Source organism: Eleutherodactylus coqui, chromosome 6 (genome assembly GCF_035609145.1).
Source record: "Eleutherodactylus coqui strain aEleCoq1 chromosome 6, aEleCoq1.hap1, whole genome shotgun sequence".
Lineage (NCBI taxonomy): Eukaryota > Metazoa > Chordata > Amphibia > Anura > Eleutherodactylidae > Eleutherodactylus > Eleutherodactylus coqui.
Window position 1 is genome coordinate 29,331,434 of NC_089842.1, and position 24,099 is coordinate 29,355,532.

At 49.3% G+C, this 24,099-nt stretch overlaps 1 protein-coding gene across 1 annotated transcript; it reads right to left on the bottom strand.

Moving 5' to 3' along the window:
* Nucleotides 1-3,501: 3,501 nt before the first annotated feature.
* Nucleotides 3,502-13,489, bottom strand: LOC136631988 (cytochrome c oxidase subunit 6B1-like). Its single transcript, XM_066606510.1, has 4 exons — nt 13,381-13,489; nt 11,517-11,639; nt 9,170-9,270; nt 3,502-3,714 (listed from the first exon to the last, which is right to left on the bottom strand). Exons 2-4 carry the CDS (start codon nt 11,620-11,622, stop codon nt 3,661-3,663), a joined length of 261 nt encoding a protein of 86 aa, XP_066462607.1. The 5' UTR covers nt 11,623-11,639; nt 13,381-13,489; the 3' UTR covers nt 3,502-3,660.
* Nucleotides 13,490-24,099: the final 10,610 nt, after the last annotated feature.

Here is a 24,099-nt window from a genome sequence, read left to right on the forward strand (position 1 = left end):
CCAAGTCGATCAATTATTGATGACCTGTCCTGTTAATTGCCTGCAAAGAATAGTCAGCTGTGAGCGCTCCGGACAGGCAGCAACTCCTCCCCATCAAGTGTTTTAATTTCACTTTGTAAATCCGGTCAAGCTGCCGATGATGTAATCAAAAACCCTGACCTCTATTACCGCTCACCCTGGTGTCTGCACTGTGTACAGGATATGCAAGAAGGCAAGCAACAGGCGGAGAGGTCAGGGGTCATAGAATGGGACCTCCAGGGTCATCGGGTCCAACCCCCTGCTCAGTGCAGGATCACTAAATCATCCCAGACAGATATTTATCCAGCCTTTTTTTGAACACTTCCATTGAAGAACTCACCACCTCCTGTGGTAACCTGTTCCACTCATTGATCACCCTCACTGTCTAATATCTAATCTTTGTCTCCTCCCTTTCAGTTTCATCCCACTGCTTCCAGTCTTTCCTTGCGTAAATGAGAATAGGGCTGATCCCTCTGCACTGTGACAGCCCTTCGGATATTTGTAGACCGCTATTAAGTCTCCTCTCAGCCTTTTTTGCAAGCTAAGTGTATCTGTTTCCATCAGCGGCTGCTGGACTGGAGCTACAGCGTTAAATACTTGATGGTGTGGGGTTGCTGCCCACCTAAAGGTTAACAGTGGGGCCCTATTACTACTGGGGACATTAAGGTGGTCACGATTACTATTAGGGGCACTGGAGGCACTATTCCTATTCAGGCCATGAATACTACTGGGGCCACTACTTAGGGCACTATTATTATTAGGGCCACAATTACTGGGTCAAGCCACTAAAATAATGGAGGTAAAACTATATGTTGTGATAAGCCACACCCCCTTTTACCTTGGCTGGTATTTTTTTTGCCAAAGGTGGCAACCCTAGTCAGATAACATTAAAGCCGGGACCATGCAGGAGGTGACAACTCGCAGTGAGCTTGATGAATATGGACTTTCACCAGATCAACAGGCTTCTGAACCATCAGACCCCGTGTTAATGGAATTCCAGGCCCAAGGAGTCCGGAAACGTAGTTTTTATACTCACTAAGCTCCCCATTCCCACCCAAGGAAGTCTGCAGCAGCGGCCTCATCTCAGCATGCATACGCCTATAGAGGAGAGTATGTCTGCAGCAGCGGCCTCATCTCCGCATGCATACGCCCATAGAGGAGAGTATGTCTGCAGCAGCGGCCTCATCTCAGCATGCATACGCCTATAGAGGAGAGTATGTCTGCAGCAGCGGCCTCATCTCAGCATGCATACGCCTATAGAGGAGAGTATGTCTGCTTGCAGTGGGCGCTCCTCTGCAGTCTGCGCACGCACCGCTCTCTCTGGGAGTGCCTGCACAGGTGACATCACTGGTACCGAAGGAATGGAGAGCCAGGCAAGTATAAAAACTACATCCCCGGACTTCTCGTTACCCATCAGCATCATAACTTAGTGCTCATTAGGTGGCAACACCTTCCCTTAAAAAAAAAAAAAAAAGATTTTGTAGTTGCAACAGATTTGAAGGAAAATTAGATGCAGAGCCCATCAGGTCTCAGTAGTGCAGCCTCAGGCTTCTTTCACACGAGTGCATATTGGCCGGCATTTTCACAGCCAGCCGATATACGCTTCCATCTGTAGCGCAGAAACTCGTGAACGGGCGCACAAATCTAACGTTTGTGCGCCCATTCACATGGCATGGGGCCCGATGCATATCCACCGAGCTCGCCATGCAGTCGCCCATTTCCCCTCGCTCCCCATCGCAGGCTCACCTCATCTCCTCCTCGCTCCGCTCGTTCTTTGCAATGGGAGGGGTGGGGGCAGAGCTAAGCAGCCCGTCCCGCCTCCTCCCATTGATGGCTATGGACAAAGGTCAGGGTGGTAGCTTAGCTCCACCCACATCCTACCCTTTGTCCATAGCCATGGGGGGAGGTGGGACAGGCCAGCGCTTAGCTCCACCCCTGCCCATTGTACAGACAGATCAGGGAGGTGAGCCTGCACGAGGGGGGGGGGGGGTGAAATAGAGCAGAGGGAGGAAGTTTAGCAGCTACCATAGAAGCCCATGCAGCGGCAGACGTATTCCAGCCCAAAAGATAGTTCCAGGACCATCTTTTGGGCCCGATGTAAAAACGTGTGGCGCTATATTGGCTGGCTGGGCGTTTTTACGTCTCAGTAATACGCCCATGTGATCTGAATCATTAGAATCCAATGCATCAGATCACAGCGCATATCGGCCGGCCGTGAATACAACGGTCAATATGCGCTCGTGTGAAATAAGCCTCAATACTGGGAATAGTACAGTAAGGACCTTGGACAAGCCTTTACTGGTAGTTGTCTCCAACCGCCTGTGATCAGACCACCAACTACACTCCTAGTAACCGCCATGATGATTTAACCCTTTATTAGTGGCATTTCCCCCAGTCTTTGTACAATGTTATTTGTCAGTGTATGGACCATTAGTTTAGCCTGTAGCAAGGGGGTGACTTACATTGGGATGGGCTCTACGTCAGTCTACAGGAGTCCAGGGTGATCCCCGTTCAGTAGGAACGTGAAGGGTGGTGACGTGCCACCACACTGCAATGGCCTGACTTGGTACCTTCCATACCAGCACCGTCTACGGTTACAGCACACATTCATTGGTAGGAGGATTTCACCATTTGCCATGTAAGGGGTTTTCTGCAGTATGAACAAAGCGGCGGCAGCCCTAGCGTCAGATTCGGCACCAGGCCCGCCTATCGCTCTGCACTGTGAATATACAACTTGTCTGTCTTCTGTGTCTTGTTTGTTGTGTCCCAGAGATCAATAAAACATTCTATATACTGTCCGCTGTGTAATTCTTGGGCTTATTGCCAGGTCGGAGTCAAGGCCCATGTACTACGGGAGAGACCGCCAATAAGGGGGCTTTTAAAACAGGACTGTCAGTGCTTAGATGCCCAACGGTCACGCCAACGACTATAGTTCCTGCGCTTTCACACAAGAGCGATAGTTCAATGAATGGAGGGAGAACTTATTGCAACATTGTTTCCATAGAGCTCACTGGTGAATGGAAGCTACGGAAACAATGCAGCACACTATGCCGTGTCCGTAACGTGGCGAGTTCCAGAAACAACGAAGCGTGCTGTGCCCCACCTTTTTAGCGTCTGTCATTTCAATAAGAGTACAGAAACAGCCTTGTGCTCAGTTCTGTCTAACAGGTGTTCAAAGCAAAGCTGCTAGAATGAAAAGCTGAGATGGGAATACCCCTTTCATTGCCCATCCTCAAGATCAGCCATCAATAGCAGACCGGCAGGAGCCCACTAGTCAGAACCCTGCCGATCGGCTGTTCGTCAGGCCGCTGCACTGGAGTATGGAGCGGGTTTCTGCAGGAAGCAGACAGCTCCGTTCTCAGGGCAGTGACCCAACTTGGTAGTGCAGAACAAGTTCCTACTGAAACATATGGGAACTTGAGGATAGGCCGCTCAGAACTGGACATGAAGAAAGGTCCTGGTAGGGAAGACAAGAGCACAATGGGGATTTTCAGGGCTTTATTGACACAGAAATAAGTGTACTCTGCACTGAGCAGCGCAGGCCATGAGGTTCACGTGGACGATACGGGCCGACACATTACGATTCATGTCTACGTCATTCCAGAGGCGTGGGAGGCAGAAGAGTCTGTTTCCTGAGAGGCTTCATATCTTGATAGGGTAGGTCCCAGCTTCTCTCTGCTCATCCCACTTCTCCACCTACAAGAGGACAGAAAGAACACCATGAGGGGGGCGATAAACAGCGGTGCACTCAGTCACACACAGATCCTTTTAAGTGTCAGATGGAAGAAATGACGTAATACAATCTGCATCAAATTAGACTGCTCACATCGGAGGTTCTAGTCCGTCAGAGCTTACAGCAATCCCTGACGAATGTAGCCCACAACTCTGTTCACATCGGAGGCTCCGATCAGGGCCGCCAGCAGTCCCAGACAGGGAATTATTTAATCCAAGAAAATGCTGGAGGGCACGACGCAACCTGCGCAGACCCCATCTGACGCCATCATTGGACTGTTTCTGTTCCCATAATAGCAAACAGGAATGAAAGGTCAAGTGGTGACGTGAGCAGCATATCCTTTGGTTAGGCCATCAATAGTGGATCAACAAGAGTCAACCAACTGGGACCCCCACTGATCGGCTGTTTGCTAGGCCAGTATGCTCAAGCACTGAACTGATTTCTGCAGGGAGCAGACTGCTCCGGTCCCACCGCCTCCCGAGGAAATCAGCTCAGCACCAGCACACCAGTTTACCTGTCGGCCATAACCTACTATTGATGACCTATCCTGCAGAGAGGCCAACAATTGTTTGCAACTGGACAATCCCTTTAACTATTGATAACTTAGGAATAAACTGAATAGTTCCCCCTCTAGTAGACTCAACTCATCCATGTAATAATGGACAATCAGTCATTCGGATGACCGCCTTGTAGTGGGACGTTCGTGTGGCTGGGCCGGAGACAACTCCAGATGTCTTAAGGTGCGTCAATACATTGCAGATTGTGGTGTAACCTGTGACAAGTCAGACGAGTTTATATATCCTGCATATTACATGCGTATTTATTTTTTATACGTGTAATATGCATGTAACATGTGAATTTACTGCCCATTTTCTGCACCAGACTCTGATAACATAATACACGCCAAGATAGAACAGGCGGCGCTGATTTTTGCATACGTGAAAAATACCGATCTGAATGGTCCAGTGTAAGGCAATGGGATTTCAGCACTGCATATTACATACACGTATAATAAGCAGGCTAAATACGCTCGTGTGATTGAGCCCTCGAAGCGACCCTCGGTTTCAGGGACAATATTTATTCCAGGACCGGGGGGTGTTTTTTACCTCCCAGTCAGTTTGTGGCATTCTCCCTCAGAATCATTACCCAAGCCTTTCTTTGCTTTTTTAAGATGGTGACACTTCTCTGCTAGCCATTGCACACTATCAGTAGTCAGGGGCATTTCACGCTGCTCTCAGATTGGCCACCGCTATTCACATGAGCTGCATTGGCCGCCTAGAGCGCAGGTGTATACATCATAGCACGCAGTGTGCATCAGCTATACGGAAAGACAGAAAAGGCACAAAGAGCAGCAGGTAACGTTACTGCCCCCAGTCAAATGCCAAGTTTTGTCCAAGGACCACAGGGGTGCTTTAAAAAGGTGTTGTCCCACTTCTAGCCACCGATGACTTATCTTCCATATAAGTCATCAATAGCATATCCGCAGGGGTCTGTCACTTAGGACCCCTTGGCGATCAGCTGTTCCCATGTCTGCGTACTGAACTGTTTTGCTGCAGGCAGCTCCAAATATCGCACAGTGGCCCAGATTGGTATTGTAGGAGAGTCCCATTCACTTCAACACAACTCAGCCTGCGGTACCACCGGAACAGAAGTGCCATAGCTTGCTTCACTCCCACTGAAATCAATGGAAGCTGAAGCCTCCTATTACACTTCTGCATCCGACCCCGGTGTCGCAAGTGCAATAGCTGCTTCAGCTCCAATTGATTCCAATTGGATTAAAGTAAGCTTCGGCACTTCTACTTATGTCCCCACTGACAGCGAGGTGTGCCGTATGATCATTTGATCCCTGATGATCTATTTTGAGGGCAGGTCAGCAATAGCTTTTTGCCCATAAAAACCCTTTAAGGCTGGGTTCTAACCTGGCGGAATCCTACCGGAAATCTTGTGGTTTAGCCGCAGCAAAAAACTAAGATTTCCTCTGGGAAAGCGCTGCTTCAAAACCCGCGGCACTTATCCGTGAGTTTTGGAGCGGCTTGGCAGCATACTTTTCTGTTGCGGCCAGCACTCCCATAGAAGACAGCGCCGCCGCAACGTAAAAAAGAAAATAGACATGCTGCGGCCAGGGACTCCGCGCCGCAGTGCAGGCTTTGCCACGACAGATTGGCAGAATTTCCGCGGCAAATCTGTTGTGTGTAAACCCAGCCTAAGGGTCATGAATGACGAGCTGATCCGGCCTGTGCTTTTTCTCTTCACTCCTTGCTGAAGCAGCCTGGCTGGAATATCCCTTTAAATCTGAGGTAGCGGCTGCAACAGTCTATCAGACTTTGGAAACAGTGTGTAAGTCCAGATGGTTACCGGTTTCTCCAGATGACACTAGCCCTTCACAGATGTAGACTAAAAACCAAAACTTTATTGAAAAATATTAAAAACCTGGGCTAACACAAAAACATACGAACGACAAGACGAAGATTCTGGGGCTGTGCTGACTGGTCAGCCTTCTATACTACGGGGATCTTTCAAAATATCCCCACTAGATGGTATAGTAGCACCTACATAGATGGTAATCTCATGTAGAATGTACAAGAGCTAGATAACGGTGCGTTTTTAGGTGATTTATACCTTGGGGCAATGTGTTGACATTGATGTCCCCGTATTCTGTAGTTCACAGTCGTCACCCAGAATTTAACAGATGATACTTTGCTGGATCCCGATACACCCAGTTGTGTCACAGTGGAGGTTAAAGTACCTCCTCTAGTCAAAGTGTGGGATATCAGGGATCTCTTATACATGAGATATTTAGATTGAGCGCTCACTTTCAGGATATGCACAGAATAAATCCTTAGTGAGGTATTTTTTATGTATAGATACACTGTAGAACTGAGGGGCTTACTGCCAGATAGTCTGCTCGACGCGTTTCCCCTTCTCATATTATGAACAGCTCATCGGGAGCTCGTTGCCCAATCAGCTGGATATCATCCTATACATCTCACAAAACATAAAAAGTAACTGAATTTTGTAGATCCTGTCGTGTGTTAACTTAATAGAAACGAAGCATCGGCAGCCAATCCACGAGTGTTTGTGCTTCTAAATGATCCTATAGTGTCGCGTATATTGCTCTCATAACTTTGGCTACCAACGTATATGGTATATCAGATTACTTCTACTGCTGTAGATAGCAAGCAGTATATTTACTCCTTTTATAAGAGGCTTCACCAGACAGTAGTGTGCCGAATCTCTGATAAGTATTCCGTTCCTGATATAAAGGAACCAGCTATACTGATACTAAATCTAAAGCCCCTTTGTAGGTCACTCTACAACGTAGGCAGCTAGCTCACTAGTCTGGAGACAGAGTAGCCAAAAGATAGAAGATGCAAGCAAAAAAACAAAAGGTATCGCCTGTAGCTGATGGTGAGCGACAGATATCAGCCATGATATCTGGCTGATTGGGCAACGAGCTCCTGATGAGCTGTTCATAATATGAACAGGAAAACGCGTCGAGCAGACTAGCGGAGTAAAATATTGGAGCAGACTATCTGGCAGTAAGCCCCTCAGTTCTAGTGTAGCTACATAAATACCTCACTAAGGATTTATTCTGTGCATATCCTGAAAGTGAGCGCTCAATCTAAATATCTCATGTATAAGAGATCCCTGATATCCCACACTTTCACTAGAGGAGGTACTTTAACCTCCGCTGTGACACAACTGGGTGTATCGGGATCCAGCAAAGTATCATCTGTTAAATTCTGGGTGACGATTGTGAACTACAAAATACGGGGACATCAATGTCTACATTTTGCCCCAAGGTATAAATCACCTAAAAACGCACTATTATCTAGCTCTTGTATATTCCACATGAGATTACCATCTATGTAGGTGCTACTATACCATCTAGTGGGGATATTTTGAAATATCCCCTGCAGTATAGAGGGCTGACAAGTCAGCACAGCCCCAGAATCTTCGTCTTGTCGTCGTTCGTAGGTTTTTGTGTTGGCCCAGGTTTTTAATATTTTTCAATAAAGTTTTGGTTTTTAGTCTACATCTGTGAAGGGGTAGATTACTACTATATAGACTGTACATACCACTGAATTCTTTTCTCCAGATGACAGAATTAAAGAACCGCACCGTAAACCTGTTTGATGCAATTAAAAATGGATTAAAGGGGTTGTCCCGCGCCAAAACTGTTTTTTTTTTTTCTTCAATAGCCCCCCCGTTCGGCGCGGGACAAACCCGATGCAGGTGTTGAAAAAAAAAAACAAAAACGGATAGTACTTACCCGAATCCCCGCGCTCCGGTGACTTCTTACTTACCTTGCGAAGATGGCCGCCGGGATCTTCACCCTCGGTGGACCGCAGGTCTTCTGTGCGGTCCATTGCCGATTCCAGCCTCCTGATTGGCTGGAATCGGCACACGTGACGGGGCGGAGCTACGAGGAGCAGCTCTCTGGCACGAGCGGCCCCATTCAGAAGGGAGAAGACCGGACTGCGCAAGCGCGTCTAATCGGGAGATTAGACGCTGAAAATTAGACGGCACCATGGAGACGAAGACGCTAGCAACGGAACAGGTAAGTGAATAACTTCTGTATGGCTCATAATTAATGCACAATGTACATTACAAAGTGCATTAATATGGCCATACAGAAGTATATAGACCCACTTTGTTTCGCGGGACAACCCCTTTAATCTATTACATTTTACAGGGGTTTCAGTGATATTCTGAGCCGTAGTGACATTTCAGTCAGGATGTCATTCTCTGGGCTATACGGGATGTAATGATAAAGCTACATGCAGTGTCCTATCCAGGAAGAGACAAGACATCCAATGGGGTGGCCATATGAATCTAGCATCGCAGCAGGTCCGGGCTGAGAGAAACCCAGGATTCCCAGCCGTTGTACCATGTAGGTACTTGCCAGGCCTCAAGCCGTGTAGCATGTGTGATCTGCGGAGGGTAGGGACACTCCTCTTAGAATGGCCATTCTCTGAGCTGGAACCTGCTGTAATCCTAGATTCTTATGGGAACCCCACTGGTTGATCTGTGCCTTCCTGGGTAGGAGACTCTGCATGTAGATCCATCCTTTACATCCCAGCGCCCAAGGACGGACCTCACATCCAAATCATCACTACAGCTCACATTGTATCTACAGCGGACGGCCATCATTGAATCTAGCTCTGATCACAGCCCTCATACAGCAACCTGGAGGGAAAAATAAAGTTATGGCTCTTAGAATGGGAAAATCTGTGGTTTTGAAGAGGTTAAATAAGGATTCATCCACTTTTAGTTGCATCACACAGGCCTGAGGTGCGGTTCTCTACTTCTCCAAACCTGATGTAGACCCGGGTGACGGTGGTCCTGATGGAAGGAGGCCAACACGACTCACTAGACACACCAACCTATGGCCTGCGAGTGTCTAGCATCACTTACCCATGAACTGGGGCACATGGAATCGTAGACACGGTGGTACCATTCACATGGGTAGGGGTCCTTCCCTTTAGCGTTCAAAGATCTCTGGCATCGATGATAATCTGAGCAGAAACACAAGATTTAAGTAAATATCCTACAGTCACTAAGCCGAAGGGTTAATGAGATCAGAGGTAAGTGTGGCAATGATAGATTACAGTACCTGCAGCTACCACTAGAGGGAGCTGAGGAGGCTACACTATACAGTGAGTGTTAGATGGGAGAAGTATAAATATGTATGCAGCAAGCACCCCCCAGTGGTGGCCGCAGGTAGGTACACACGTGTTTGACTAACAGATATAAGGTAAGAGGGGGAAAAAAAAAAAAAAAAAAAACATTCCGAGGTTCGTCTGCAGAAGAACTTGTATTCATGAATGAAGGGCGCTGCGACGCGGCAATGCACTAGAGAGACATTCAGGGTCATGACCAGCGCGACTAGAGAGGGGTTCTGGTAATAGCACATTTACCCAGAATGCAATTCTCTACCGATAGGTCATCAAGAAAAACAGCCTGGAAAACCCTGTTAACCATTTTCAGGTAGGGCCCAAGTTAATCGTCCGGGGTCTGACGCTCAGGACCAATGAGCTGTTCTGGCATCCGCTGTTAGTGCTGTAATACACAGGGAACTGAGTGGAAGCAAATTGCACCAACCCCTGCGCAGCGGGCGAGGCTGGTAATTGGAGACGCAGCTCCCATTAAAGTCAACAAGAGTTGCGCCTGCAGTTACCGGCGCCAACCACTACATGGTGGAACGATCCGTTTGCACTCCATACTGTATATTTTGAAGGTGACAACGGGTACCAGAACAGCCGACTGGTCGGGTCCCGAACTGCAGACCACAGCCAATAAACATTCACGAATACAGGAGATCAAAGATAGCCTTTAAAACCTCTAATTAAAATCGATAGAGAATTGCACTCTGGGTAAATGTTATTTCCGGCACCCATCGCTGGTCATGACCCTGAATGTCAGTCTCTGCCGGGCAAAATGGCGTCAGATCACCCTGCGTTCATAAATACCGATCCTTCTGATCATGAATCGCGTTGTGATCTTTTTCAGCATCGCAATTTGGTCATCAATAGATTTTGGCTGAAGAGACCCTTTAACCCCTTTAGTGGCGCGCCCAGAAAATCTGCTAAAAATCAGTGTTGAAATGTGCTGAAGACGTTAAAGCAATTGGAAGTGTAATGGAGAAGACCTTTAATGCCTTCCGACCCCGAGATGTAATATTGCACTGTGTACGGCCCATTGTCACATCACAGCAAGTTAGAGGGAAGAGAGAAGGCAGAGCGCCCCCAAGCGGTCAGCATATCCAAATAACTTTTTTTCAGGGTAAAAGTCATTTTGGGTCAACATATTTCCACTTTTGGTCCCCGTACAAGACCCCCCCAACATCGTTCGGGGCATTTAAATGTCGCTGTTAGATTTGACAGCGGCACTTAAAGGGTTAACAGCCCCGATCGGTCACACGGCTTGTCAGAGCTGTTGCCCACAGGTGTCAGCTGTAAAAAAAAAAACAGCTGACACCCGCAAAGTATGGAGGGAGATACCAGCGCCATCTCCCTCCATACACACCCTGCAATGGCAAGACGTAAAAACAAGATAGGGCAGTCACTAAAGGGTTAATACTATAATATAATACCATACAATATTGTTAAAACCGTAAGTGGGATGAAGCAGAAAGTAACTGCACCGTTATTTGGGGTGGGGGGGGTTATATTTACAATGCAGCAAAGATGATAACTTTATTACGCGGGTCAAAAAAAAATTTTAGCTTTCTATCAGCATATTCTGACAGCCACGACCATCTCACGACCCAATCAGACCTTCTCTTATTAGTAAGGCCGCCTGCAGACGGGCGGTATTTCCGCCGCTGGAAGCCTGCATAGGACTGCATTAACAAATGCAATCCTATGCGGACGGCCGCGCAAAATCTCGCGCGGCAAACAAACCGCGGCGAACTCTATTTCTGTGCGGGGCTCGCAGAGCCCACACAGAAACATCACTCACCCGCCGCCGGCTCCGGTCTGTGCATGCGCCGGCTGCCCGGGAGCCGGCACATGAAAGCCGCGGGGCACGGGTGAGTACGCGCTGCTCTCTGCAGGCACTCGGGTCGGGTCCCGCGGCGAGAATTCTCGCTGCCGGATCCGACCCAGCCGTCTGCAGGCGGCCTAAGTCACGCAGAAATGCAGCGAGTTTCAAAGGGTTCACTTACTTTTTCTAGTGCATGTTCAGTTACTGAACTGGGTATGGAGAGGTTATATAAAAGGCCAAGTCAGACAAGACGGCGGGACGCACAGACGTTCCTTACCCACGTAGTTCTGCACGCAGTGTTTGGTCTGGTTTATATTTGGAAAGCGGGCGTCAAATGGCGCGGTCTTGTAGTTCTTAATCTTTTCGCGGATGTCGTCGGACATTTTGACGTCTGGAAATCCTAGAAGAGACAACAGTGACAAAAGGCGGTATTACAGCACAATTACGGTATTCCTTCGCCCCCGCAGCCTGTTTATGGGGGGCGAAGGAGAAGAAAAACCAATTACATGAAGCAAGCCCCCGAGGCGCGAGATACGCAAACGCCGCTAACACTTCATCCGTTCACAACGCCAACCGCCATTCTTGTGCTCCGTATACGAGTTAGCGGTAACTCCTCCCGTGGACATTTGTAGGCTCTCTCCTCCCCCATCACACCGCTCGGCTGTTGACTGATGTCCCCAAGCACCCTTGAGCTGAGGCATCACGCGTTTCACTCATGAGTCACGCGCCGCATTTCCAGAACCAGCACACTGGCATTACCAGCTGCGGCCATCTTGCTCACTGACACTGCAGGCGTGCGCCTTCCTCTGCGCCGTTTCCCGGAAGTAAAGCCGAGTCAGCAAGCAAGATGGCCGCAGCAGAAAACGTCAATGTGTAAGTGCCGAATCCAGAATTGCAATATGTGTAGCCAAGGGACGTGTCCTGAGATGGAGGGGGCGCTGACCAGGCTGGCAGATAATGAGCCCCGGACCAGTTAGGGATGATTAGCATACCGCATGAGCGGCACGAAGACGGCGATTTCAGGGAGTTGGGGGCAAGTGAAACGTTGCGGCGCGGTCACACGGGGAACCTGATGCGTGTTTTTCTATGAGGTTTCCGCCTCCAAAATCCTCAGCGATGCAAGTAGCCGGCCGAGGAGGCGAACGCAGATTTGGCGCATTTCAAGGGCCAAACCCGCAAGCATCTCCCCGGCGCGGGATTTGTGTTAAAAAGTGACACTTTTTCCTCACGCGGATTTGAAAGCCAGGCGCAGGAAAATCCACCGTATGAAGTGAGGCGCCGTTTACACGGGCGGATGTGTGCAGAGTGACGAGCGGTGGACACAACACATTCATTTCAGTGCGGCGGCTCAACTGCGCATTTTTTTTTCTACACACGATGGAAAACAAATAAAAAAATTTTAAAAAACGCTAATTGTTTGCGCTCATCATGCACCGAAATACTGCGCTGCAGTGAATTGGCGGGAGGCCTGCGTACCTCTACAGCAAGACTAGAGGCTTATCTACGCTGGCATAACGATCAAGCGCCGATGCCTCCGTGTAAACCGGCAGCCTCATCTCTGACGACTGCTTACTCTGACCGGAGGCGGGCGGTCCGCCGGGAGAGATCGCCTGCATCCACTGCGCCGCTGCGTGACGGCACAGGAGCGCCAAGAGTCCCGGCAGCAGGACCGCCAGGCCGTAACTACACAGGGGAGCGCGGTATCGGTCTGAGAGCCTCGCGGCGCCGTCCCGCTCGTAAACGTGCGATTCCATCAGCGATTGTGATGCGTTTCATGATATCCGCGTCCCCCTCCCCCCGTTTTCCGCCGCAGGGCGTGGTTTGCGGATTTATTTTAGCAGGCGGGGCGCGAATAATCACGAATGAGACGCTTAATTCATCTAATGAGTTCTCACTAGAAGTGCGCAAGCGATTAAGCACCCCCCACTGGGCAGGACGGGGGCAAAAGGGTTAACGCCCGACAAAAGAGCAGCCAATATGGCCGCCTGAGGGGTAGGGGGACAGTAGCGGCCATTATTCCACTCGGTACGAGCCCACATGTTGGTCATGAGGCTGTACGTCCCTGCTGCACACCCTGTACCGCCCCCCGGAAAACACCGACTACACGTCCCCCCGCGCGCCGCACACACCCCGCCGCTCACCTCGAGCTTCTCCCTCTAACACAGCAGCCTCAATGTCACCAGTCCCTCAGACCGGAAGTGCGGCTTTTTAGCGGGAAGTACGTCACTGAGGGCACGCGAGAAGGGCATTGCGGGCTGTACGCAGGGAGCGCGGCGACGTCACTGTACGTGCAAGTCACGTATAGTTTAACTCCGGAGCTGCCGGTGCGTTCTTAGCGAAAGCGCGTTCGTGAGGCGGGTTTCCGGCAGTGCGGGCGGTGGAAGGGTTAATAGGACTCGCTTTCCTATTGGACGGCTGCCTGTTACTAGGGCGGCTTCGTACGCGCCATTTTGTATGTGAGGAACGTCACATAATCCAGTGATGGGGGGGGGGGGGGTGCTGCTCGGTTGCCGGTGCTTTACTGTGATGTATTAGGCATTCGTTCTATGGGCCGGCCCTGACTGCTGCATTGTAATTACTGCAAAAGTATGAAGTAAAAGTTAAAAAGAAAAACAATAAAAAAATAAATAAAAGCACATTTTATGTCGCCGCGTCCATAAACGCCCGCGCTATCACAGTAACGCGTTACTTACCCGCACAGCCAGCGCCGTCCGGCCGTTGGTCACATCGTCTCCAAGACAAGGATTAAAAAGTCACACAAACGCCAAAGTGTTACCGATAGAAACGGCGGGACGTCCCGCGAAACACGAGACCGCGCACGACTGCTGCCCAAGATGGCGGCAGGAAATGTTTTTCCAAAGATATATTTTTTAAAAGTTGTGGAGCAAAAGTAAAACTCTGCATATTGTTATCGCGGTTACCGTGGTGACCGCCAGAATAACGCCATCGTGTCATATCTGCCGCAGTGCGTACGTCATGAACATACGGCGCCCCCTAAAGGATTCTATTTCACGCCACAAAAATCACGCCCGCATGCAACGATGGCAGCGCAAAAAGAAAAAAGTCACGATTCTGTGAAAGTGGGGAGGAAGAGCCAAAAATGGAAAAAACAGCTCTCGTCTTCAGGGCGGCTTCACGCGGGCGAGAAAGTCGCACGCAAATATGAAGCCCATTCTTTTGACTAGGGTCATACACACGAGCGATTCTTTCCTGCGCCGCACCGCGAAGGGATGCGGGGAAATAATATCGCACACGTCTTGCGTGATCTCGCATCGCAGCGCCATTGTTTTCAGCATCGCGAGGCCTCCCATTGAGGACAGGAGAAGCTCTGCGATCCCCCGCGGTGGCGGCCGCGCCGGAGGATCTCCGCAGGGATGTCAGGCTGTTTTGACATGAGAACGCCTTGCATCCTCGGGGAATTCACATGGTGGGGAGCGCGATGGGGTGGGGATTCACGGCTCCACACCTCGCTCGCCCGTGTGATGTTAGTCTAAGGGGATTAAAAAAAACCTGCCGCCATATTTGGTCAGATTTTGACTTGTTTATGTTCTGTCCCCCCCGCAGACTGCGCTGTTTGTGCCATTTAAGGCTTCGTGCACGCGACACGCACAGAATCCGGCCATGACCGCGGCGGGTGACCCTGCGTACCTGTGTGTGCAGGCGGCGTCCGCACGGACGTGTCTTCTTCTGGCTTCTCCGTACTGCGGATGATCCGCAAGGCTCGCCGTCAGACATGTGCAGTACAGATTTTTTTTCTAACTCCTGCTTTTCCCGCAGAATCCGCAGCCCATCCGCAATGTCACTCGGCGAGCACGGATGGATCGGCAAGCACGGATGGATCGGCGAGCACGGACGGATCGGCGAGCACGGACGGATCGGCCTGCTTCTTGCTCTCTCCTCCCTTCATATTATGGGCGACCCTATTACGCATTCGCTCGTATGAATGGCTTTAAATACACCACTTCTGATGAAGAGCCGAGCGTGGCTAAACGTCATTCATGCGATTATACGGTGCGTACGGGCGAACATATAAACACATCCGGTCATGTGAAGGAGCCCTCAGAACCAGAACGGGGCGGAAACAAACGGAAAGAATTCAGAATATTATTTTTTTAAACCAAGGTGAAATCAATGGGGGAAGAAATAGAAATGTTAATTCCTGTCTATAGGTGGCACTCACAGCTCACCTCCTCCCCTCCCTGCAAAGGTCTAAGAACATGACAGAACGCTTTTCCATAGAAGCCCTCCTCCCTTAACCCCCCACCCTCCCATAAGGGGGGCAATTAATACGCGAAGTCCCTGCGCATGACTGCGTGTGAGATACATGGGCATGTGCAGTGCGCTCGCTGCCCGCAGCCGGGGACACCTGCAGCACTTCACTGGTCTGCCTGAGGCATAAGGCCATATACTATGCGCGCCCTTGTAGATATACTACCGCCCTCCCATGCTCACACTCCTATATACACTGTATTTGGAAACTCTTCAGACCCTTTAATTACTTTTTACATTTTGTTATGTTTCGGCCTTGCGCAAATTTTACCAATTTTTCCCACCATTCTGCAGTCAGACCCCATAATGACAGAAGACAACGTTCGGACACCCCAGCTCCGGGGGCTGCCATTTATTTTGATCATCTTTGAGATGTTTCTTCACCTTGATTGGAGTCACCTGCGCTAAATTCAGTCAGACGTCATTTTTAAAGCCCCGCTGCCTATATAAGCTCTCACGGCTCACAATGGGTCACATATGCGTAAAGCCGCTAGCGCACCGCCGAGAAAATCCGCATGAGATTTGTGTGTTGCGAGAATCGAGTCATACACATGAGCGAGGAAAAAAATCGCGGCATGTCCTATCTTTGGGCGCTCCCTCAGAACGCCTCGCCCACCGTTTCTAATAGAGCAGGGAAAAATATTGCACGGCCTGCGAGGTGGACACAATGCGATGCGGAGTTTCACATTGAAAATAATGGGAAACACTTGCCGATCCTGAAAACTGCGCCGGAGGATGGCTACTTACCTGAAGTGATAGGAGGCGTTTGTGACAACAACAAAAAAACGCCTTTCATCCGCATGAGAAAACAAAAAAGAAAAAGAAAAACGCACACGCTCGCCCATGGGAAATTAGCCTAAGGCAAAAACGATGATGCCCAGCACGGGCGTCACCATCAAGACCGAAACGAACAAAATAGACACTTTTCATTCGCCGTTCAGTTTCAGCCAGAGGCCTGACTTGAACCCGTGCGAACATCTCTGGAGAGACCTGAAAATGGCTGTCCACAGACGGCCCCCATCCAACTGGAGAGGATCTGCAGAGAAGAATGGCAGAAAATCCCCAAATCTAGGTGTGCCAACCTTGTGGCATCAGACTCAAGAAGACTGGAGGCTGGAATCCCTGCCAGCGGTGCTTCCCCCAAGTACTGAGCACAGGGTGTGAATACTTAGGTCACTGCGGAATGATTTCTAACATTCGGTTTTTACTTTGTCATTATGGGGTATTGAATGCAGAATGATGGGGGAACTTGATTTTTTTATTATTTCATGGGGACAGAGGGGTTCGGCAGAATTCGCAGGTCTATCGTTGGTGCCCCGTTCTCCTTACAGATGAGAGCCAGTTCACACTGAACACGTGACAGATGTGAAAGAGTCTGGAGGCACCATTGTGAATGTTAGACTCCCTGCACCATCATCCAGCATGACTTGTTTGGCGGTGGGTCAGTGATGGTCTGGAGAGGCATACCCTTGGGGAGTCACACCAACCTCCACATGATAATCAATGGTACCCCGACTGCTGTTAGCTACTGGCATGACGTCCTGAGAGCCATGGTCAAACATAATGCTGGTGCAGTAGGCTTTGGTTCCTCACGATGCAGGACAATGACTGTGTAGGGTGTTTCTGGAGGAAGAAGGCACTGATGCCACTGACTGACCCTCATGTTCCCCAGACCTGAGTCCAATTGAGAATCGCTGGGACATTCTGTATCAGTGTATCCAATGCCACCAAGTAGTGACACAAACTGTCCAGGAGCTTTCTGATGCCATGATTTAGGGACAGAGCATAAAGGCTTACGGGTTCTGGTGCAAAAGTTCTGCTTTCAGTAATAGGGCTCATTTGTGTCATCACAATGTAGTAGTGCCCACTCTGTGCCCCACAAAGTAAGAGTGCCCACTCTGTGCCCCACATAGTAAGAGTGCCCACTCTGTGCCCCACAAGTAAGAGTGCCCACTCTGTGCCCCACAAAGTAAGAGTGCTCACTCTGTGCCCCACAAAGTAAGAGTGCCCCCTCTGTGCTCTCACAATGTCACAGTGCATTCTCTGTGACCCCAAAACAGAAACAGTACCCTCTCTATGCCCCACAAAAGTTATAGTGCCCCTCTGTGCCCTTACGAAGTAAATGTTCTCCCTCTGTGTTCTCACAAAATAAAAGCGCCCTCTCTATGATCCCACAAAGAAATTAGACCCTTATAAAAGTAATAGTGCACCAAAATTATAATTGTGACCCCTGCATGTCTCCATAAAGTAGTAGTGCCCTCTGTGCCTCCACAAAAGTATTTATCAAACGCGCAGTCCGGTCCCCTGTGTGCTAGAATGTGGGGTAAATTGGATTCTCACAGGTAAATCATGTTTGCTGTGTTTCTCCATTAGTCGTCTCCCTGCTGCTTAGAGATGGACAGCCATATAAAGTAGCACAAAAGCATCAACTGTCATCCCGACATTGGTGGAATTTCATGAAATGTTAGATATCACAGAGTCACCCAGAAAAAATGATAACAAATTGGCATGAATCAGAGAAAGTTTCTTACTGTTGGGTACAAGTTTCTGTACGAAGTGCCCACCATGAGCGTCTCTACACTCTTACTATCATACTGGGGTCTCTCCATGCCAGCATGACTCGTACAGTCAGTTGTTGCAGTTTATGGTGGGTGACCATGATGATGATGTAATGTGTTTACTTATGGTGTCACAGGCATGCTCTATTAGCGATAATTCTAGGGCCGCGCAGGCCAATCCATGGTGGTGACACCATAATGGCTGCAGTATGTAGACTGCCATTATCCTGTTGGAAGATACAATTTTGGATGGTGGTCAGGAACGTTATAACAGGGCGTACCACTCTGTGCATATACTGGCGGGCAGTCATTGTGCCTTCAACAACCACCAACTCAGTCCTCCTGTCATAACTGATTGCCCCCCACATCATGACTCCAGGGGTTGGACCAGTGTGGCGCTCTGAAATCACATCAGGGTGCTCACCTTCTCCAAAACGCCAACGGATACATCGACGATTACACTTTTTCCCAGATAGAATCAGGACTCATCACTAAACACAACTGTTCTTCATTCATGTGTCTAGTTGTATCTAGCGGTATATCGGGTTAGTCGTTGCTGATCACTGGAACATACCTCATGGGGGTCCAAGAATGCAGCTTCAAGCAGCCGGTTTACAATTGTTCATGGGGTGACTCCAACCTCTGCTCGGATCTGTGCAGGAGTCGCCTGATCATCTGGTGGTCTTCACGTGGCGTTGTCCTCCTGTGTGGACCTGTGCCAGGTCTGGATTACTGGAGCCTTCCTGTGTCCACTAAGTAGCCACTCTCTGACATTGTACTTCGGCCAGTCCTTCGGGAGTTTCCACGATACGGTACCCCCGTTTTGAACATGCCTGTTATCCAATCTCTCTCAAAGACAGACATTTGGGTGTATGGAGATCGAAGTCTACGATTCGGCATACCTGGTCATCTGAAGACAAAAACGGACCTTCTCACATAACATACTTATGACTTATGAACTAAAACAAGGTACCACGTTCCATAACAAAGGGCCCGATAGTTTCCCCCAGTGTATAATGTGTCTGTGCGCCCCGTCCTCCTTCTCCTCCCGGGTGGCCGAGGTCACACAACGTGTTCCTGAGGTCCTCTGACTCGTTACTAACTAAGGTAATGTTGGGTCTTGCGGATAACCGTCAGGGATGAGCTGTCCAAAGAATACATTTCCATGACGTGAGAAGACGCTGTTTATCTCTTTTGCTTTTCAGCCATCACTTGTTCTGCAGCATATATGACAGGCGGTCAGAGAGGACACGGCCTTTATATCTACAGCCTGGCATGTAGAATATTTAAGGGGGTTTCCAGAACTGAACTATTGATCATCTATTCTCAGAATAAGTCATCAATTATGGGGGCCCCGTATCACATCTTGTATCCAAGCTAGAGGCGATACAACAGGGTACTAGAGCCTCCATGCCCTCCGTATCACATCTTGTATCCAAGCTAGAGGCGATACAACAGGGTACTAGAGCTTCCCCACGAGGGGTCAGCTTTCTGCAATAAATTCATTAGCTCTGATATTGTAATTGGCGTTACAAGAAAAGTTTCATCCCGTCCTGAGTACCTCTGGGGAAGGGACTGTGTTTGACAGTGAGTGTAGAGTAACAGAGCGGATTGCCTGGAGTCCCGGGCAGCGAACCTTCACCGATCATCTGTTAGTGACCTACACTTCGAATAGAGGATCAATATTCCAGTTCTCGGAACCCCTCCCCATAAATATTGCTTTACTACATAGTTGTGGTATTTGCCTTCATTATACCCTTGCCCTCATTGGTGCTCCCCGTTAAGGTTGGGGCTACAGGGCGATCTTGGCTGTTGTGTGGCACAGCAGCCTTGTACTGCCATTGAATACAATGGAGTTGCAGGTTGTTGCGACCACAGAAGAACATCTAACCTGAGACTGGCACTGCGACTACATTGAGTCACTTTGCTGCACAGCGGTTTTGGCCGAGCGGCACTCATCATGACCATAATGGCTGTCTTGTGTGTGCGCATGTATGCATTAATGGGATCTTTAAGGGGGTCAAAATTGCCCTGCAGCACTAACCGGAGGCCGCCCACATATGGGTGGGACGGATTCCGCATGCAGAATCCAGCAGTGGAATCCAACCCTCTGCCCGGCCAGTGACCCTCGCATACCTGCCCTGCGTCTTCTACTCTGTTCTGCAGACGTGCTAGCTGGCGCGCATGCGCAGTACAGAATGGGCCGCGCTGTCACTGTTTTTACAAAAACGATCTTGGTCCAAGTTTCTCAGATGGATCTCGCCCCCGCCGGTGTGATTGTGCACCAAGGCTTTGTTCACACCTTAAATTTCTATTCTGTCACAGGACTTGTAAAATGAAACTAGCGGACACCCCAGAGCGGGCACAGGATGGGCACCATTGGCTATCATGGGCTCCGTTGTGCCTACATTGTACCTCCTGGCATTTTACCAGACAATATAGCGCAGCGGGCTGTGTGGCTTCTCTGGGGGTTTCATACCGATGGGCCCTCCAACACTGAACTGTACAAGGAAAATATCACCTCAATACAAATCATCCGAGTTCTTCTTTTTTTCGCTTCGGCCCCCTCACCCAAGCATACGCGTATTTGCGGAATGAGCAATGCTTACAGTAGCAGCCACGTGGATAGGAGATCACGAAATTGCGGGGAAAAAATCCACGCTTAATCCGCAGTACCTGCTTTAAATGAGGAGATAAAATCCGCATCATAATCCGTTCACGCAGGTTATAATCGCACCAGATTTCAATGAAAAAAATGTAGCGCGGCCCCGCGTGACGTCTTCCGCGTACATTTCTCTTTGCTCCTGTGTTCCGTCAGCCGGTGACAGAACTCATCATATACTGAGATTTTTAGGAGTCCCTGGCTGAATCTGGGTCACAGAGCGGCTGTGCTTAGGTTACTGTCCAGCAGAGGGCAGCAAACTCTTCCGAATCTCATGCTGTAGACCCGCGTCTCCAGTCCTCAGGTCCCCCCAGCAGGTCATGTTTTCAGGATGTCCTCCAAGTAATGTCATTATTGTCAACACTTCAGAAGTGGCCGCAGCTGTTCTCTTAAGGGACCTTTCACACGGGACGGAGGTACGTCGCCAAACCCGCAGCTGCGGAATTCCAAGCCCAATCCCACAGGTCTAAAGCCGGCTTCACACGGGCATAAGCATATTTACATGGGCATTTGCACAATGGGCGTTACAGTACAATGCGCAAAAAAATTCTGTATCAAAATTCGGAGGTCGCCCGCAGATGTTGGTGTGTAATGTACCGCAGTTTGCGGTGCGTCCCGCGATCTAGTCTGTACCCTATAGGCTCCTCAGAGTACTCACGTGTATTGAGGGTGTAGTCAGATGGGCGAATACGACATCAGTCCTCTATCACACTCATAAACCTGGAATTACCGCGGTTTGCGGCGCATAGTGCGGTCTATTCTGTCCCGCGCAAAAACGGCCCAAAAATTTGCCCGTGTGAACTCCGCGCAGGAAGTCCCAGATCACACAAACACAACACGTTCCCCAGCAGAAAGCCCGCACATAAAAACGTGAAATCTGCGGGGAAAAAAATCGCGGCAAATTCTGCAAAACTCGTTAATTCTGCAGAGAAGCAAAACAAATTGCGCAACAGATTTTCCACAGCTCCGCGGTCGTGCGTGAAGGAAGTCTTAAAGGGGTTTCTCAGAGAGAATACTATTGATGATGTATCCTCAGGATAGGCCATCAATAGTTGATCAGCCGGGGTCCGTCGTTCGTTCCGCGTTGATTTCAATGACAGATGGACTTGTAGTTACAGGCACCGGCCACTACACAGAGGTTGGAGCAGAGGCGTCCGCTGCTTCCGCTCAATCTGCGGCGCTGTCTGTGGGATCACAATCAGCTGATCGGTCGGGGTCCCGAGCGACGGACCCCGGCTGATCAACTATGGATGACCTATCCTGAGGATACACCTGTAGTATTCTGCCTGGAAAACCGCTTTAAACTTTGTGGATACTTTAATTCACCAATTTTGTACCTGTGTAGAATAAATGCCGCGCCTGTTACATCCCCATAGCCTATAACGCTGCGTGCGTGTAATACGCACCAAATAGCACATGCCGCATGTAATACGCGAAATGACAAAGAACTCAGGTGTGAGTGGCCAATAGAAATCAATGGGCATTTAGCATCGCGTATCACGCACACGAAAAATACATGCATAATACGTGGCGACATATGTGAGCCCTTAGCGCCACACGAGCGTATTTTTGCATGTGGATAAATCCCGCTTGCGAAACGCAGAGAATAGAAGCCATTGATTTTAATGGGTTCATTCTCATTTCTTCTTTTTTTGCGCACACGGTTCACTCGGGCGCAAACAAACAGGACCTGCTCTACTTTGTGCGCATTTGTGCACCAAAGAGGCCTATAGAGGTCTATGGGAGGTGCACAAATGTGCGCATATGTAGGCGTTAGTCTGCGCATAACGCTGCACATACTCGGACACCGGCACCTTGTTTGGCTTAAGAGCCATTTAAATCAGGGCTACGTGATTCCCCCATCATGTGAACCAGCGGTGTTTACGGTAATACTCGCAGCATTGTGCGCAGGCATTCGTGCACACATTCCCTGAGCAAAAACTGTCTTGGCATACTGTCTAAAACTCATCCGACCCTCAATATCTAAAGGACTCAATGAATAAGGCTCATAAGGCTCAACGCGTTTCTGAAGTCCCTACAACAAGGCTTCATCGGGAGCCATAGCAAGATACTGGTGTTAGAGAAAGCACCAGAGCGCTACGATACACAGCGGCCAGTCAGCATGATAATCCCGGGACACTGGGAAACCCCAGGGTATAAGCTCAAAGACCCGCCACCATCATTCAGGGGGCATGGCACCTTCCCCCAATCAGGACAGAGAATGCTCACCTAAGGGACCATCCAAAGCCCCCGCAATAGCCCACAGAGAGGCGGCGCATACGCGGTGAAAGGTAGCCTCCGCGGCCATGATGGAAACGGTCATGTCAAGCGTCATGTACAATCACAGTCACCCATGCACAAGGCATATGAATGATCACGTCATCAAGATTGCCAGGATACCGGGCCAGTCCCTTCTCCACCATGTCATCATGCCGGCAAATGCCAAGCCTGACAAAAAATCCTCCGAGGCATGCCAACTAGCGAAAAGCAGTGTCCGTGCGCCAAGGGAATAAAGCCCCGTGCTTAGAGAGAGTGAATCTACTTCCCCATCTACAGACAGGCTTAGAAGAAGCATCAAGTACCAAACAAGGACAAGGAGATCCAGAGAGCAACACACAACCCCAATGAAATCTATTACAGGTTCTTAGACAGCGATGGGCCAACATCAGACTCATTTCTCCATCTCATAAAAAAGGGAAGGGGGGGGGATGAGAGTGGCTCGTTAAGGCCACGGAGGTGACAACAGTAGATATGAGAAATCCATTCATCTTAATGCCCTTACTCTTAAAATCCTGTTGATCAGAACAGTTTGTTCTAATATGAAGAAACTGACCTTTAGGAATCACCCTACGTAGGGGTTTGGGATGGCAACTGTCGCGGTGTAATAAGCTGTTAGTGACAGTAGATTTACGATACACAGTTGTGCCATCAATCCTTTTATAGATCCTAACATCCAAGAATGTCAGTGTATAGTCATGGATTTCAAAGGTAAAGGATGGGCCAAGAGTATTAGAGTTGAGATGTCCAATAAAGTCAGAGAAGGCTCGGGGGGTCCCTGACCATAGAATCAATATATCATCTATGTATTGTAACCATAAGGCTACATTGCTATCCATGGTTCATTGCTGTCCACAAAAACATGGTTTCTTTCCCACTGGCCCAGGTATAAGTTGGCATAAGTGGGGGCACACAGGCTCCCATTGCTGTACCCCTAGGCTGGTGGTACATCCTACCATTAAATAGGAAGACATTATGTTCCAGCACAAATGCAAGGAACCACACCAAAAACTTATTATGCCACTGATAGTGTAATCTGCTTTGGCCAAAAAAACAGTTCACAGCATTATATCCTCCCTGACGCGGAATAGAGC